The sequence below is a fragment of the Muscardinus avellanarius genome (genome assembly GCF_963383645.1).
Source record: "Muscardinus avellanarius genome assembly, chromosome: 2".
Classification (NCBI taxonomy): domain Eukaryota; kingdom Metazoa; phylum Chordata; class Mammalia; order Rodentia; family Gliridae; genus Muscardinus; species Muscardinus avellanarius.
The window spans coordinates 55,022,464-55,038,781 of NC_137787.1; the positions used below are offsets into that span (position 1 = coordinate 55,022,464).

Here is a 16,318-nt window from a genome sequence, read left to right on the forward strand (position 1 = left end):
CTATTACAGAAGATAATTTGATGAGCTCGTCACAGATTTAATGTCTTTTATCATAATTAAATTTAAAGCTGTTTGACTCTACTTTTCACATGCTCATTTAAATATATTTTCAGAGGTTTCTCAATCATTAAAGAGACAACTGTTCTTATCCAAGCTAGACTTAGTAAGCTATACTTGAGGTTCATATGTATGCTTGATAACCACCTCTGAGTAGACTCATAATGCTATAACTTACAGACCTCCTACTGAGTAATGTCAGTAGGCCAGGTTTCTATTTACCTGTAGTCTTTTCAGAGTTGGAATATGGTTTAAAATTATTGTCTAAAAGTAAATAAAAACAGAATATATTCAAAGCTCATGAATAAACCCCACTGGATAGGGAAAAAATTGCCATATAGATTATTGTTATTTATAGTAACTTTTGATAAAAAAATCCTTGAGATGATATACACTACATAAAAGACTGCATTTATTCTATGTATTTATATAATCAGAAATAAAAATATGATTTTTCTTTTCTTAATTACATTATCAATATATGATACCTATGTAGTGGTTAAAAGCCAGTGGTCAAGCTGAGACTGGAGGATGGCGGTTCGTGGACAGACTCAGCCACCTAGTGAGGCCCTTCACAACTCAGTGAGATTGTTACAAAAATAAAAAGACTACAAAAAAAAAATAGGACTGCAGGGTTATAGCTCAAAGGTACAATGCCCCTGGGTTCAATTCCCAGTAATGAAAAAAAAAAAGCCAGTGATGACATTTTGGGCCCATTACTTATCTATGTAACCTTGGGCAAATTACTTTGTCTATATCTCAAAACAGGAGCAGCGATGACGATGGGCGATGAAACCTATGTGCTGTTATATGACTAAATAACAATGTATGTAAAATACTTAGAATTATAATCATTACATATATAATGCTCAAAATGTAGCTGTACATGCCAACCAAAAATTTCTGAATGTTTTATCCCTTAAAATAAGAAATGCTGGTGAACATTAAGGAATAAGGAAACTGGACAATTGCCAAACAATGAAGAGTAAATTGAACGTGAATGATGTAATGAGTATTAGACTTCTATCGATCAAATAGAATCTGGAAGATTGGGACGCTGAGTTATGGCACTTTAGGTATGATTTCTTTTTCATTCTTTGACATACAGATGCTTTTATTAAATTACTTGATAAGTGCTCATCTCAACATGAAACCTTGACCATCTAGGAATGCTGCAAATCAAGACCTAAATCCCAAGTTGTCCACTTGTGAAAATGGAACAGCTTGAAGCCCTGAGTATTACAATAGCAAACTTGATTAAATTATTCCCTAGGTGTAGGGGCTAGACAGCCACTGATTGTCCCTCCACATGTCCACTGTTTTAATTCTTCTCAACAAGCTTGCTTTGACCAAATCACATGTTATCTAATTCATACTAATTTTCCACAAGGTCTTCTCTACATCTGGTGTATATTACTTTCATTATCCTAATTAGCTATTAATTATGCTTTTCTCACAATATATAAAATGTACGTGCACTCTTGTAAGAACTGTATTTGACAGATATTCACACTTATTTAACTTTTAACAGCTCCACCTACGGACAAAAGCTGTAATACAAAAATGTCTTAAGTGACAAAGTATTTGAGAAAAAAATTTGCTTAAAATTTCTAATTTGGATAAGCATGTGCCATTATATTATAAATAATGCAAGTTCCATACACATGTTTATGGACAATTACATAAACCAGGACACCTACAAGCATGCAAATTAGCACATGCCTAAAATTACTCAAAGTCTGCCTTGCATGACTTTCATGAAAATCTGCATTTCTGGCCAACTTGATAAGCTGTATGGCCATGTCCTCCTATTGTGTTTATGTACTGAAGGAATTTTGTAAAGGATGGGACAAAACATCTATAAACTATTAAGTAAAAAAATGTCAAAGCATAAGCAAAGATATTTGTTCATGGGTCTAGTGTGTACAAGAAAGGCCTGCAGATGTAAAATAGAAAGTCAGTACCTACATCTCAGTTTATCGCCCATAATCCCTTGCAGATATGAGGGGAATGAGCATTCTAATATGTGTACATGCACAAGGGGAGGGGAAGGAGGGCCACCCAATTCACACCAAACAGGAGGTGTGAAGGCTCTTCTATAGAGGTATTTTAAGTAAGACATGTGACCATATTTGTGTTTTTTAAGTGCTTCTCTGGTGCCAATGTGAGGTTGAAAAGGGAGAAGGCATTTAATATCACAGGTAAAACTAAAACAGCACCATCACAAGAAATTCTTATCACTTTATTTAATAAGTTGATTCAAATGGTAGAGAGCTGTTGGGTATTGGGCCATACAATTTCCTGAGAAGAGTCCTTACTCTCAAGACAGAGTCCCCAACCACTATATGAATACTGTTTTTTTCCTTTTAGAAGTAGCAATGAGAATTCAACATTCATATTTCTTAAATATTGAGTTTCTCATCTTTGAAATGAATTTTGCTGGCTATAAGAGTATAGTAATACAAATATGTGATAAATATCTGCTTTTCAAAGACCTCAAAATCTAACAAAAATCTCATATTCTAAAAATATGTTACTACTGCATATATGTCAGTATATTTATAGAGTTTGCTTGCATTTAGATTTTCAGCAGAAATGAATTCAAATATGGGTCAATCCATAGTGTGCTATGGTTAAAGAAATAACTGCTTTTGGAGCAACTGACACTTCATTAAATTATGTGCATGTACTGCTCAACAAGCGATAGGTCAAATAAGCAATAGTACAAATATTTACTAATCAAATACACAACCATTTTCTTGAAGTTATCATGGAGGAGATAATGTTATGGCTTAAATTTGGAATTTCTCCCTGGAAAGCTCATGTCTGAACACATGGCCCCCATGTGTTCTGAAGTGGACCATGGCTGGAGAAACTAGATCACTGGCCTTGAGGGCTGTTTCTTTCTCTTTCTCTTCTCCAGAACCCCACCCCTTTCTGTTTCCAGACTACCCTGAGCTTTCCTCTGCCATGTCCTTCAACAAGGATGTTTCTGCTTTTGGGTAGGCTGAATCAATCTCTGAAACCATGAGCCGTAAACCACAAACCTTTCCTCCTCTAAGTTGTTTTTATCAGGTATTTTGGTCACAGTGACAAAAAAGCTAACAGATGGATTTTAGCAATTGCTTAGAGACTTGAATAATAAAATTCTCTGTATTTAAGATACAATTCTAAAATTTGAGAAATCAAGGAAAAGAATAAAGAATCCACTACATAGGTAGGCAGGTTGATTTCATGATTTTAATAATCATGCTAAGGCCGATGAACTCAGTTGATTTCAGGATCTTTATGGGGACAAGCATTACTGGGTTAGCAACCATGCCGAGTATTTCTAGCTTCAATGAAAAGGCTGCAGAAAGGTAATCTTGTTGGTTGGTTTGTGACCTAAATATAGGTCACAATATAGGTGCTCTTCTCAAGTATCAGTGTGTGTGCGTGCATGCGCGCGCGCGTGTGTGTGTGTGTGTGTGTGTGTGTGTGTGTTTAACGGGGATTATACATTGAACACGGGAATTCTACCTCCAAGCTACACTCAGATTTTTTTAATATTTTGTTTGAAATAAGATCTTGCTAGGTTGCTAAGAGTTTCAATTTGCTGCTGACACTGTCCTCAAAGCTATGATTCTCCCATCTCAGATTTCCAAGTACTAAGATTAGGCATATGCCACAATGCCTGACTTCAGTGAAAAAAATATATCTATATGTTTTTGGTGGTACTGAGGGTGGAACCCAGGAGTTTTCTACCTCTGAGCTATACTCCCAGACCTATTTTATATTTTATTTGGAAACGGGGTCTCACTAAGTTGCTGAGAGCCTCACTAAGTAGCTGAGGCTGGCTTCGAACCTGTGTGATCCTCCTGTTTCAGTCTCCCAAGCACGGGGATTATGAGCATGCGCCACCACACCCAGCTTCAGCGAATATTTTGATGCAGAAATTCTGTCATGATCAACCAAGAACATCATCAAAATGTTAAGAGAAATATTCTACCATGGTTGTTCGAACATTTCTAAAAACTGCTGCAAATTGCTTAGGTCTCCCTAAATCAAAACAGTCTCAAAATCATTCCTTATTTAAATATTTTCTCAGATTTAATAAAGTTGTCCTTTTTTTTTTTTTGCAGTACTGGGGATGGAACCCAGGGACATTCTACCTCTGAGCTACAACCACAGCCCCATTTTTTAGTGTTTTTATTTTTGAAACAGGGTCTGAGTTGGAAAAGGTCTCACTAAATAGTTGAGGTTGTCTGCAAATCTCAATCCTCCAGTCTCAGTCTCCCAAATGCTGGGATTACAAGTGTGGGATCACCATGCCTGGCTTAAAGTTGTATATTTGAATATAGCAAAGATATATTCATTTTCATACACTTATATAAACTGGGAAGTATCTTTTTAGAGAAGAAAGTGATCTCTAATAGAGGATTTTCATAGACAAAATACTAAAGTATAAAAATTAGCCATTTTTATTATATTATAGAAACATTTTCTAAACTCACAAATCCATATTCTAAGTTTTGTTTTAGTGGGATCAAATAATTTTATGTCTCTAATAGCAAGAAATAAAGCTTGGTGTAATTAGAACAGCTAAAACACAATATAGTGTTTCAAGCAAAATAAAAACAATTTTTTCCTTTTGTAATAAAAAACAAAATTTGACCATTCAAGTAATCTGATTTGATATTGTTTTATTTTAAGAAGTGAGAAAACGATGTACCTGCCCACCAGAAAAGTAAACTCAAAGTCCAGGAAAAATAACATGTCAGAAAATTTATGTGTTAGTGATATCAATGCTTAATAATATTATTATTCTGGTGGGTAAGCCCAATGGCATTCTACATTCAAGTTATACCCTTAGCCCTTTTTATTTTTTATTTTTAAGAAAAGGTCTAAGTTGCCAAGGCTGTCTTTGAACCTGTGATTCTCCAGTCTCAGCCTCCCAAAGCATAGGATTATAAGCTTAAACCACCACATCTGGATTTATATAAGACTGTCTAGCCAGGCATGGTGCACACACTTGTAATCCTAGTAACTGGGAGACAGACTGGAAGATTGCAGTTTTGAGGACAGCCTCAGCAAATAATGAGACTCTCATTAACCTAGCAAGACCCTGTTTCAGTATAAAAATAAAATAGGACTGAGGGTATAGCTCAGAGGTAGAACGCCCCTGGGTTCAATCCCAGTGCAAGGACATACACACACACACACACACACACACACACACACACACACACACACACACACACGGTCTGAAATGTCACCTGTTTTTCAAGTTATAATATTAAACTAGAGAATATCTGATTAAAAGAGAAGGCTTTTTATAAGAACTCAAGTTTTATAAGGAGATTTGGGTTTTCTGAAATCTAATTTCCATGCCCATGAGCACAGCACCTTCTGACAACCATGCTGACTTTTTTTTTTATTCTCCCTTTCTCCTGGAACACTATTTCTTCTTCCCAAACTCCAAACACCATTTCCCCCATCTCTCTGCAAGCTGAGGGTTCTGCTTCTTATTTCATTGAGAATATTGGAACAGTAAGAAAAGATCATGTCATTTCTTGGCTCAAAACTTTACACTAAATCCTTATTTCACTCAGAGAAAAGACACTGGCTCCATGTGACCTGACTCTTTTCCAACCGTTTACCCCTTGCCCATCTTTCTAGCTATCCATGCCTCCCTACTGTTCCTTAAAATAATCAGGCCTCTTGTTGCAAGGCCTTTTTATCTAGCTCTTCTCACCAGGAGGATCTGCTCCCAGAGCAAAGGTTTTCAAAGTATGGGTCTCAAGCCAAGCAGCATCAGCATCACCCAAGAGCCTGGTAGAATTTCAAATTCTCTGGCCCCAGTAGAGATGGGGCCCAGGAAATTGCATCTTAAGAAGCCCTATAGTTATTGACGTTGCACTGTGGAGTTGAGAACCATTGCCCTAGATACTTACATGAGTAATGCCTCACTTTTTTTGAGTCTCTGCTCAGCTCAGAGATCACTCATGAATGCGGTCTATTCCAACAGCCCTAGGTATCATATACCCTCTCCTTCCTCAGCACTCCACCCTTGCCTTAACTCTGATATTACTTCATCATCACATAATCTTCTAAAATACTATGCAGTTCCCCTTTGTATGTTATTGTTTGCCTCACCTCACTAAACTATGAAGCCTTGGAAATCAAGAATCCTTTTTATGTTTCATTAACTGGTAATATATAAATGTCTTAGACTCTGACACAACATAGGTAGTTAATAAGTACTGATGGAACTGAAAGAATGCCTAAGCTGAGCTCAATTGGTATGGCTAATGGGGACAATCATAGAAGCATGTCCAACCAGCAGGCAGGGAGTCCACTGATGGTTGAGGGTTATGGGCCTGAGAACATAATTAATAAGGGTCACCTCTTTTCATTGTTAGGGGTACTGAGATAGAATGAATATGCATGTTAACACCCAGTTCTGGGCATTTTATGAAATAATAGAGCATTTCAGGCAAGCTGACCATTGTCCAACTTCTATTATTGGAAGGATAAAAGAATTCAGTAGCTGTCCTATGCTTTCAACCAGAGCAGCACAGGAGCGCTAATATTTTCCAGTCCCTTGGCCACCATGATAATGGAGGAAAACACAACTTTTAGCAGTCCCTCGCTCTCCTAGGTAATAGCTAGAGCTCCTGAATAGAGTCAGGGCAGGGGAACTGCTTCTCTGCTCTCTACATCTTCCTTGGGTTTGCTGTAAATGAGATGGTTGGAAGAGCCTCCCGTTTTTCTTTTCTCTTTTTACTTTTAGTACATGAGATTGAATTCAGGAGCCTTGTACCTCTGAGCTATACCCTGAATGCTACTATATTTATTTTGAAACAGGATCTTGCTAAATTGCTGAGACTGGCCTCTAACCTGCAATCCCTATAATTCTCCTGTCCTAGCCTCCCAAGTACTAAGATTACAGGCATGCACTACCATCCCCAGCTGATCTCTTGCTTTTCTATATTGGAGTTTTGAAAGAATCCCAAGAAAAAGCAATGTAACTTAGGAAGGGGGAAAGATACTGGAGGAAACAGTCACTTTTTTTTAAGTACCTGCTTGGTACCAATCCCAGAACTATGTCTATTCATAATAAGGCCCCACATCAATGATCACATCCCATCACCTTCAAAGCCATAGTAATACTACACTGATAATGTCCAACAAAATTAAGAGACTGCTTCTAGAAACACAAATGGTTGATAACATGAAAAAATGCTCAACATCAGGGAGATACAAATCAAAACTATATTGAGATGTCATATAACCCCAATCCGAATGGCAATCATCAAGAAGTCAAAAAACAATAAATGTTGGTGAGAATGTGAGGCAACTCAAAGGAACTCTTCTATACTGTTAGTAGGACTGCAGATTAGTTCTGCTGCTATAGAGAAAGTGTGGAGATTACTTAGAAAACTGGAAATGGACCTACTTTATGATATGGCTATACCACTCCTGAGTATCTTCCTAAAGGGGGTGAAATCAGAGATCTAAAGTAATACCTATGTTCATAGCAGAATGATTCACAATAACCAAACTACAGAGTCAACCTAGGTGTCCATACACAGGTGAATGGATTACAAAATTATGGGAATTACACACAAATGAAATTCTACTTAGCAATAAAGAACACAATTATATCATTTATAAGAAAATGGAAAGACCTGGAGAACATTCTATTAAGTGAGATTAGCTAGTCACACAAAGTGAAGGGTCATATGTTTTCTCTAATATGTACAAACTAAGGAGTAATTGGAATACCAGAAGGACTCCAGATAATGGAGGAGAAACCTCAGCGGAGCCAAGGAGGTGGTCTAAGAGAAGAGGAGGGGGAAGACTGAGGTTCATTAATGGAAACAGTACCCAACTATGTGTACATATGTAAATATACCGTCAATCTCAGTACTCTGTGCTGGGAAGACAAGAAAATAGAGAGGTGGGGGGCACCAAGGGCTGGGTGCATTTATGCCATTGTCAACATGATTTACAATGAGACTATACTGCACCAATAAAAGCATTCTCTTCTAATTTCTACCTAAATTTATTGTGAAGAAAGTATACAACATGGATGATCCCTTATTGATTTGAGAAATGCCCAGAAACATAGGATTAAATAAAGCAGATCAATTAGCCACAATTTTTACAACATAGTGTGTGTGTGTGTGTGTGTGTGTGTGTATGAACATTTTAATGTCAGTCCTTTTATCGCCTTTAAAATGTTCTCAGCAGTTCACTCACATTAGTAAAACCACATCTATGAAGGATGCAAAGAAAGAAAACCTCTTTAATCCCTACTGCATAAATGATGGCGACATTAATATCATTCTATACTTTTGGCTCTGCACCATCTAATAGCTTTATTCTAGTAAAACGATAAAAAGCATCCAGGGAAAATTGGAAAGAGCGTGGGGATTATTGCCATTAGTACTGCAGCATGTATTGCAGTTTCAATGCTTGTTTGCATTTGCTTGGAATAAGTGTCTAAGGGAAAATTAAGTTCTAAGCTGAGGCCACTATTAGAAATCACAGAAAGGGCTCCAGGGAATAGTTTGGCTTTTTTGCGACAATACATTTTCTGATGAAGTACACCATTCCCTAATGAAAAAGACTGGGCACTGCTTCCTATGCTGAAATTTGACCAATCTGAGAAGCGTGATGATCAGTTTGGGAATGAGTGTTTTAATAAAAGAAACATGAAATTGGCCGTGCTTTGGCAGGACATACCCCAGACCATCATGAGAGCTGTCGTCCTGGCCCACAGATGATACCTACCAGGCCACAACTGTGCGAGTTCCCACTGACATCGCTGACAAAGCTGGCATGGAGACAAAGGCATGATCCAAAAGCAGTCCTGTTGGATTCTGCTTCACTGGAGTCATAGAAAAAAAAACCAACCAACTCTCTGCCTCTCCCAGTCCTACAAACCAACCATGTAACAGATCTGAGGCCCGGCAGAGCTGCTCAGAAGGTACATTTCTAGCAAGTGGGTGAAAGGGAACAGGAAATTAGCCATTGCAGAAAGGAAAAGGCAAATCTTTCAAAACAATGGCAGTCAAATGTGATAAACTTGAAATAAAGATGCTGCAAAAAGTGGACTCTGAGTCATTCAAGTTGAGACTGTCTAATGCTTTGATTGGAACAATGGACCACAGTACAGGAGGGGATAGCACTTGTTTTTTACTAGATTTTATAAGAAGATACTAATGTAGTAGACTTTTATTGTATTGATAAGCTTGGAGTTTACCTATTAGTAAAAAGAAAACTTCTATTACCCGCATAAATGCTTGATGGGTCCTACAGTTAATTTTTCTGCTCGACACTTTTATGCTTCCTATGATCACATCAGATGTTCCATTTGAAGAAAAGTAAAATCTTGATGGAGACTCTGCCTTTCTGTTCACATCCAAACTCATGTTATAAAACAAAACTGCAAAAATATGGAGAGAATGGTCATTAACATGAAGAACTATCTAAATGCATTTATTATTTTTTAGGAGATAATGGTTAAAGTAATAGACTACTGAAATACCTTGTCTTTTTTTTTAACCAAAACTGAAATATAAAAGGAATATCAATTTCAAAATTATATTCATAAAAAAGGTTTACAAATTTCTCTCTAGGTTTCTATTATCAACATTGTTAATATCTTTAGTTACTTATTCCTTCTATGTATAAAAATTTCAAAACTATAATATCAAAATTAGTATTACTACTAATAAATGTGTTGAATAAAATTTCACATTACTTTGGGGTCCTTTTTTCTAAATAGCATCTAATTAGGAAGCAGAGTTGGAGTCTTAGGCTCAAAGATCATTCAGAATAAATCTATCTTGTGTGGCTATATGATTAATTTCACATATGGTTAGGGTCATTTATTTCTGTTTATGATTTAGAGGCTTGCTATTTTTCTTAGATTTTTTTAATATATAAAGTGGACACATGGCTCATAAGTCAAGCCTATGTAAATGATTTATTAAAAAATGTCTTCTTCCAAGTCCTCTTCTCTCATTATCTGTCTTTCCCTCTGTGTTTTTATTGGATTGCAGTTTGACCTTCAAGTGTTAATTTATGCAAAAATAAAAAATAAGTAAAAGACATCCTAGCAAATATTCTAGTGGGTTAGCAAGATTTATTTCAAATATGACATAGTAAATATTCATCTGCTAAACAAGATCTTTATATAAGAAAAAAATGTAAAAAGCAATATAAAAAATTCTAAGCCAGATTTTATCAAGAAAGTCAGAACCACTTCCTGAATCTAAATGGGTTCTTTGCAAAACCAGCTACATCTAATAGTCTGCTGAGAAGTACACCTCTTTACATAGGAACAGCAACTCAAAAGTGATATTTTTGAAAACATAATTCCTATGTGCATGACGTACATTCATGAACATATCAATCACTAAGCCAAACATGAGAAGGAAGGAGTGGGGAGGGAATGGGGTGGGAATCAGGGAAGGGTGAATGAGTGATAAGATGTATGGCAACAAAGTGCCCATAAAAAAACCATTAAAAATAAAAGGTAATAAGTAAATAAGTAACATAATTCCTAGGATGTTCATTGATATTTTAAGAGTCTTTTTTACTCTTTTAGAAATATTTTATTTCTAGAAAAAGTGAATATAAATCTATAATTATTTTATACATTTTGAATAAATATTTCAACCATCCTTTTATTTAGAAAATAAGACATAAAGTTCAAATCAATTGACTTCCAAAAAAGCCATCTACAAAGTCATCACTTGAGCCATGTTCAGACAAAAAGTAAAGAAGGAAGAAGGGCCAAATAAAAACGACTCCCAGCAGCAGGCAGTTTGTGCTCGTTTTATTAAACATGGTTACACATGAATTGTTTACCCCAAAGAGTCATTTTATGACAGTTATAAAGCATGTTCCTGTAACAATGCTGTGATTATTTATGAGCTTCATATTATTTGTTTTCATCCATTAAAAAAAATCAGGTGCAATGGAATTGCTAGTAAACAATGATTTTGCATAAGGGAAACAGCCCTATCCATTCAACCTGTATCTTCAAGAGAATCTATCAGCTGTCTATGTCAATGTGCAACTCACTTGAGGTCATGTCCTGAAGGTGCCTGTTTTCCAATTAATTGATAGCTAGATAAAGGCTTGCTCATCCTTATTTCTGGAGCTCTGAACAGGAGTTTTTCAGAGCACATTAAAAATGGTCTGATAAGAGTAGAGATGCCAGGCTTATTCTGTACATCTCATCATAAGCTAAATCACACTGAGACCTCTATATTATATATCCAGTTTGGTTCAGTATTTGCTGCCCTTCACGATGAGATGACAACAGCCTGTAGGGTTGTGAATATGATCCAATAATTGTCACAGGGACAATGCTTTTTATGAATTATTAATATCCAAATGATAGGCCTAGGTCTGCATAACTTTTACCATGGGCTAGTTTCACTAGCAGTCATTCTGATACCACTTAAAATATAACATAATTAGGGAAATTAATCTGCCTGGGGAAATGTAATACAAATTCACATTTATATGATTTGGGATTGTCTGTGATTTTAGATGAGCCTTATCAATGTTACTTTCTCTAAAGCAAACAGTTAAAAGTTGCCTATAAACAGGAAAATTCCTAGGGTTCTCAGGACCTTATGGTGTATATACCATATATATATATTTTTTCCATAAATTTTTTCACTTATTCTATAATAAAAAAGGACTATTTATTCCTCAAACTTTCCAACGTAATCCAGCTCCAGATTTTAAAAAACTCATAGGAGCCAGGTGTAGTGGTTCGTTCCTATAATCCCAGTACTTGGGAGGCTGAGGCAGAAGAATACAGATTAAAGGACAGCCTTAGCAAATAGTGAGATGCTAGAGCTGGGCGTGTAATCCCAGCATTTGGAAAGCAGAGACCAGAGGATCTCGGTTCGCAGGCATTCTTAGCTACTTAGGGAGGCCCTTCACAACTCAGTGAGACCCTGTTTCAAAACAAAAAAAAAAAAAAAAAAAGGAAATAGAACACCAGGCATGATGGTACACACTTGTAATCCCCGCGCTTGGGAGGCAGAGACAGGAGGATTGCGCAGGTTCGAAGCCAGCCTCACTGGCTTAAGAGATCCTGTTTCCAAATAAAAATAGGTCTGGGAGTGTATCCCAGAGGTTGAAGGGTTTCCAAGAACCCCAGTACCACCAAAAAAAAGAAGAAGAAGAAGAAGAAGAAGGAGGAGGAGGAGGAGGAGGAGGAGGAGGAGGAGGAGGAGGAGGAGGAGGAGGAGGAGGAGGAGGAGAAGAAGAAGAAGAAGAAGAAGAAGAAGAAGAAGAAGAAGAAGAAGAAGAAAAAGAAAGAAAATAGAGCTGAGGGTGTACCTCAGAGGCACAATGCCCCTTATAATGCCCCTTTCATCCCTGGTACTGCAAAATAAATAAATAAATTAATTAATTAATTAATTCTCATCAACCCTAGCCTCAGCAAATAGTGAGATTCTATTTCAAAATAAAAATTCAGTAGGGCTGGGGGTATAGCTCAAATGCTCCCGGGTTTAATCATCAGTACCACACACACAAAAAGAAGCCCAGCAGGGCTGGTGATGTAGTTCAGTTGTAGAGTATTTGCCCAGCATCCATGAGGCTTAGTTTCGTCTCCACCATCATTGTAAAACAAATAAATAAATAATCAAAATAAATCAGATAAAATAATGAAAATATGCTGGGCATGGTGGCCCATACTTGTAATCCCAGCATTTGGGAGGCTGAGACAGGAGGATCTGGGTTTGCGGTCAGACCCCGCTACTTAGTGAGGTCCTTCACAACTTAGACTTGGTTTCAAAATAAAAAATAAAAAGTTGGGCTAGGAGGATAGTTCCAAGGTGGAATGCCCCTGGATTCGATCCCCAGCACACCACACACACACACACTCACACTAATGAAAATAAAGATCACAGTAAAGCAAAGGAGCTGTGATGATACTCTATCCTAGAGAGATATCACAGATTTCTCAGTAGGTTTAAACTAATATAGGATGTGATACTGTTTTTTTTTTCTTCTTGCCTATACTTCTAAACAACTACAGCTTTCTATGACTCATGCATTGGTTAGAACAACCTGAGAACCCAACAGAAGGGGAGAGAGGGAGTTATCAAATACAGTTCTCTTCTGCTCTAAAGACCTCCATAAAAATAAACCACTAGTGAGGGCTGAAAAGGAGGCTGCAAGATGGATGAGTGAACTATGCCCTGACTGGCATTCATTCGGCAGGATGCACTTACCAATGTAACCTGGAACTGCTTTGCCTTTATATGAGAAACAAAGTGTTAGATCCATGCACACAGAGGGCAATCCGCTTTCAATACAGTCAAATTTTGTTCTGTTTACTGACTCAGGGTGGCTTAAAGTTGCTTCAACAATTACTACAGGTCTTGTCCTACAAAAGAAAGAAAATTAACAATATTGATTGCAGAATTATGTTTCATTCAGAAGATAATTGCCTTTGTCAGTTTCCATTGACCGATTAATTTCATTAATCTGCTTTAGCAACAGTAGGTGCATATTTACCTGATTATATTTCTGTTGCATGGATCAAGAAAAAAATTTTCATTAAATGTCCAAAAACATTACATGGGACAAATAAGTTTAATAATTAAACTTCAGGATACCAAAAAGAGCATCATGAGGCCACTACCACGGCTGCTTTTAAAAACTGCCTTTCATCATTTACAATTAAGCCCAATTGTCATTAGGCAGTGAAATGTAGCCGCCCTACCTTAGCAACACAGCAGAATCAGACCGAAAAGCACCGACCGCTACATCTGGAAGATAAAAAACAAGCACCAGATTAATGATCATCATTAGCCAAAGAGAATTCCTTTCCAGCCATAAATACTTAACTGCGTATCACCTTTTGACTATATCAAAACACTACTTACAGCAAATTAATTAGAAAAGACATGCTAGCATCTTAAGATTTATTCCACATTTGTCTAAATCTGTCTACTTAGAGTAGCACCTATACTTTCATAATATAACAAACAAACCTTATGATTTAAAATTGTGTTTTAAAGATAGGCTTGCTAAAACAAAATTCAAGTTTTGGACTAGAAAATTTCACCTAGAAAATTTCCTTTTAAAACTAAAAAAGGGGGATTATTTCTTTTCATCATTATATGTTTGATTTTTTTTATAGGTAACTATGGGTGTTTTCATTTTTTTCTCCAAGAATAAAGGAGGGAATATTAAGTAAGAGTATAAAGCTGAGAAATTAACTGATCGTTCCTGGCCCATGATTTTAAGTAAGTATTTAAAAGTGAAAAAAAAAAAACCACTCATCAGTACACTGAAGTCTTCCACACAAATTTTATGTGGTTACAATAAAACATATCCACACTAGAGCTTATCCCAGTGTATGAAATATGAATTTTATACTCACCAACATATCCATTATTATCTGCATCAATTTGTCCTGATATAGACTGTCCAAACATACTTAATGATTTACTGATTTGAAGTCCTGCAATTCTCTGAAAAATAGGTAAATTGCATGGGAAGCAGTGTTTGAATACCTAATACCATAGAGAAGCAATAATTTAGCTAAATACTGAGCCTTCCCAGGCATGTCCTGACACATTTACCAACAAAATGCATCTTAGTTAAGTGTTTCTAAGAGAGGCAAAAATGTTCCCTTTGGAAATGGGTAGTTGGCATCTTTTTGTGAACAAAGGAGGAAATTATGTAGTACAGATTTTCCAAAACAGTTCTTATTTATTTGTTCTCAAGTCTTCTTTCAGGCTCTGTATTTACTTTTTTAACCAACATAAATAAAAAGTTATTTGAAAAAAGAGATAGTTATAATCACTGAGTGGACCCTACTACTCAGACTTATGGTGAAAGCCCACTTATGAAGCTGGGCTCCCTAGCATTTAAGGACAACCACCCAAGTCAGTTATCTGCCTCCTCTGCCATATCTAATTTCATGTCCAGATACTGATTTATAAAGATCAGGCTGCTATTCATACTAAGATAACTCCGCATTTTAAAAACTAAATACCTACCTTTCATGGTAAAAACAGAAAATTACTTGTGTATTTTTGCCTAATCAAAAATAAGATACTAGCCAATGTTTCCCAAAAATATATTTGGAAAAACATTTCTCTTCTGCACGTGAATGTAAATTTTCTATGAACTGAAATGCCTTGATTTAAGATACAACAGTAAAGTCAGAGTTTGATCATGAGCCTTCATTAAAATGCTATCAACACCTGGGTGTGATGGCGCATGCTTGTAATACCAGCGCTTGGGAGGCAGAGACAGGAGGATCGCGCAGGTTCGATGCCAGTTGCGCTGGCTTAAGAGACCCTGTTTCCAAATAAAGAAGTGTAAAATAGGTCTGGGAGTGTAGCCAGGAGGTAGAAGGGTTTCCAGAAACCCCAGTACCACCAAAAAAAGTAAAATGCTATCATCTTCCTATTGTCTGCTGAAAGTAGCACAGGGTCATATGCATGTCTGATCTCTCCATGCAACCTTCATGAAATATGAGGCTTCAGCCACAAAGCAAGACACAAATCCAAATGACCATGTTTTGAATAGTATGGATATTGCCTCAAGAACACAAATTTGATGAAATACAGATAGAAATCTTTAGTAGGCTAAAGATGAGCCAGAAAGAAAGTGAAATAGAACTCTATGGGAAAAAATGGTTCAAGGAGTTACTAATCCCTTAAAATAAGAGCCCTTACACTAATTATAAGAAAAAGGTAGAGCTGGGTGTGGTGGCGCATGCTTGTGATCCCAGCATTTGGGAGGCTAGACAGGAGGATCACGATTTAAGAACAGCCTCAGCTACTTAGTGAGGCCTTTTGCAACTCACTGAAACCCTGTTTCAAAATAAAGAATTTTGGGGGTGTAGCTTGGAGGTAGAATGCCCCTGGGTTCTACCCCCAGTACAGAAAAAAAAAAAAAACCACCACAGAAACAGAGAAAAAAATATGAAGTACAGGAAAGGGCAATGATATCAGAGCATGTCAACATAGATACGGGAAAGGTTCAAGATGCTTCCATCAGCAATACTTCTCGGACTGGAACAGCACCTCACCTGTGAGAAGCTGGAGGAGATCCCATCTGCTCGGCCATTGTAGATGTAAACAGCACCTTGTAAGTCATCTTCTTGCGGAGCTCCAATAGCAACATCTATTCAAGGATTTAAGTAGTGGAAAAACAACAAGTTCTTTATAAAAAGAATGAACTCTGAAAGCTTAACCTTCAGGATCGCTAATTCACA

General features: G+C 36.8%; 1 protein-coding gene across 2 annotated transcripts in view; it reads right to left on the reverse strand.

Annotated features, from left to right (window-relative positions):
* The window catches only part of ITGA4 (integrin subunit alpha 4), a gene marked incomplete at both ends in the record, with an annotated part of 85,378 nt that overhangs the window by 28,712 nt on the left and 40,348 nt on the right, over positions 1 to 16,318 (reverse strand). For both annotated transcript variants that reach the window (XM_080689783.1, XM_080689782.1), the window contains 5 exons: positions 9,336 to 9,490; positions 13,314 to 13,468; positions 13,808 to 13,853; positions 14,471 to 14,561; positions 16,133 to 16,227. In XM_080689783.1, the coding sequence (XP_080545909.1) occupies positions 9,336 to 9,490; positions 13,314 to 13,468; positions 13,808 to 13,853; positions 14,471 to 14,561; positions 16,133 to 16,227 (542 nt within the window). The remainder of the gene's footprint in view (positions 1 to 9,335; positions 9,491 to 13,313; positions 13,469 to 13,807; positions 13,854 to 14,470; positions 14,562 to 16,132; positions 16,228 to 16,318) is intronic.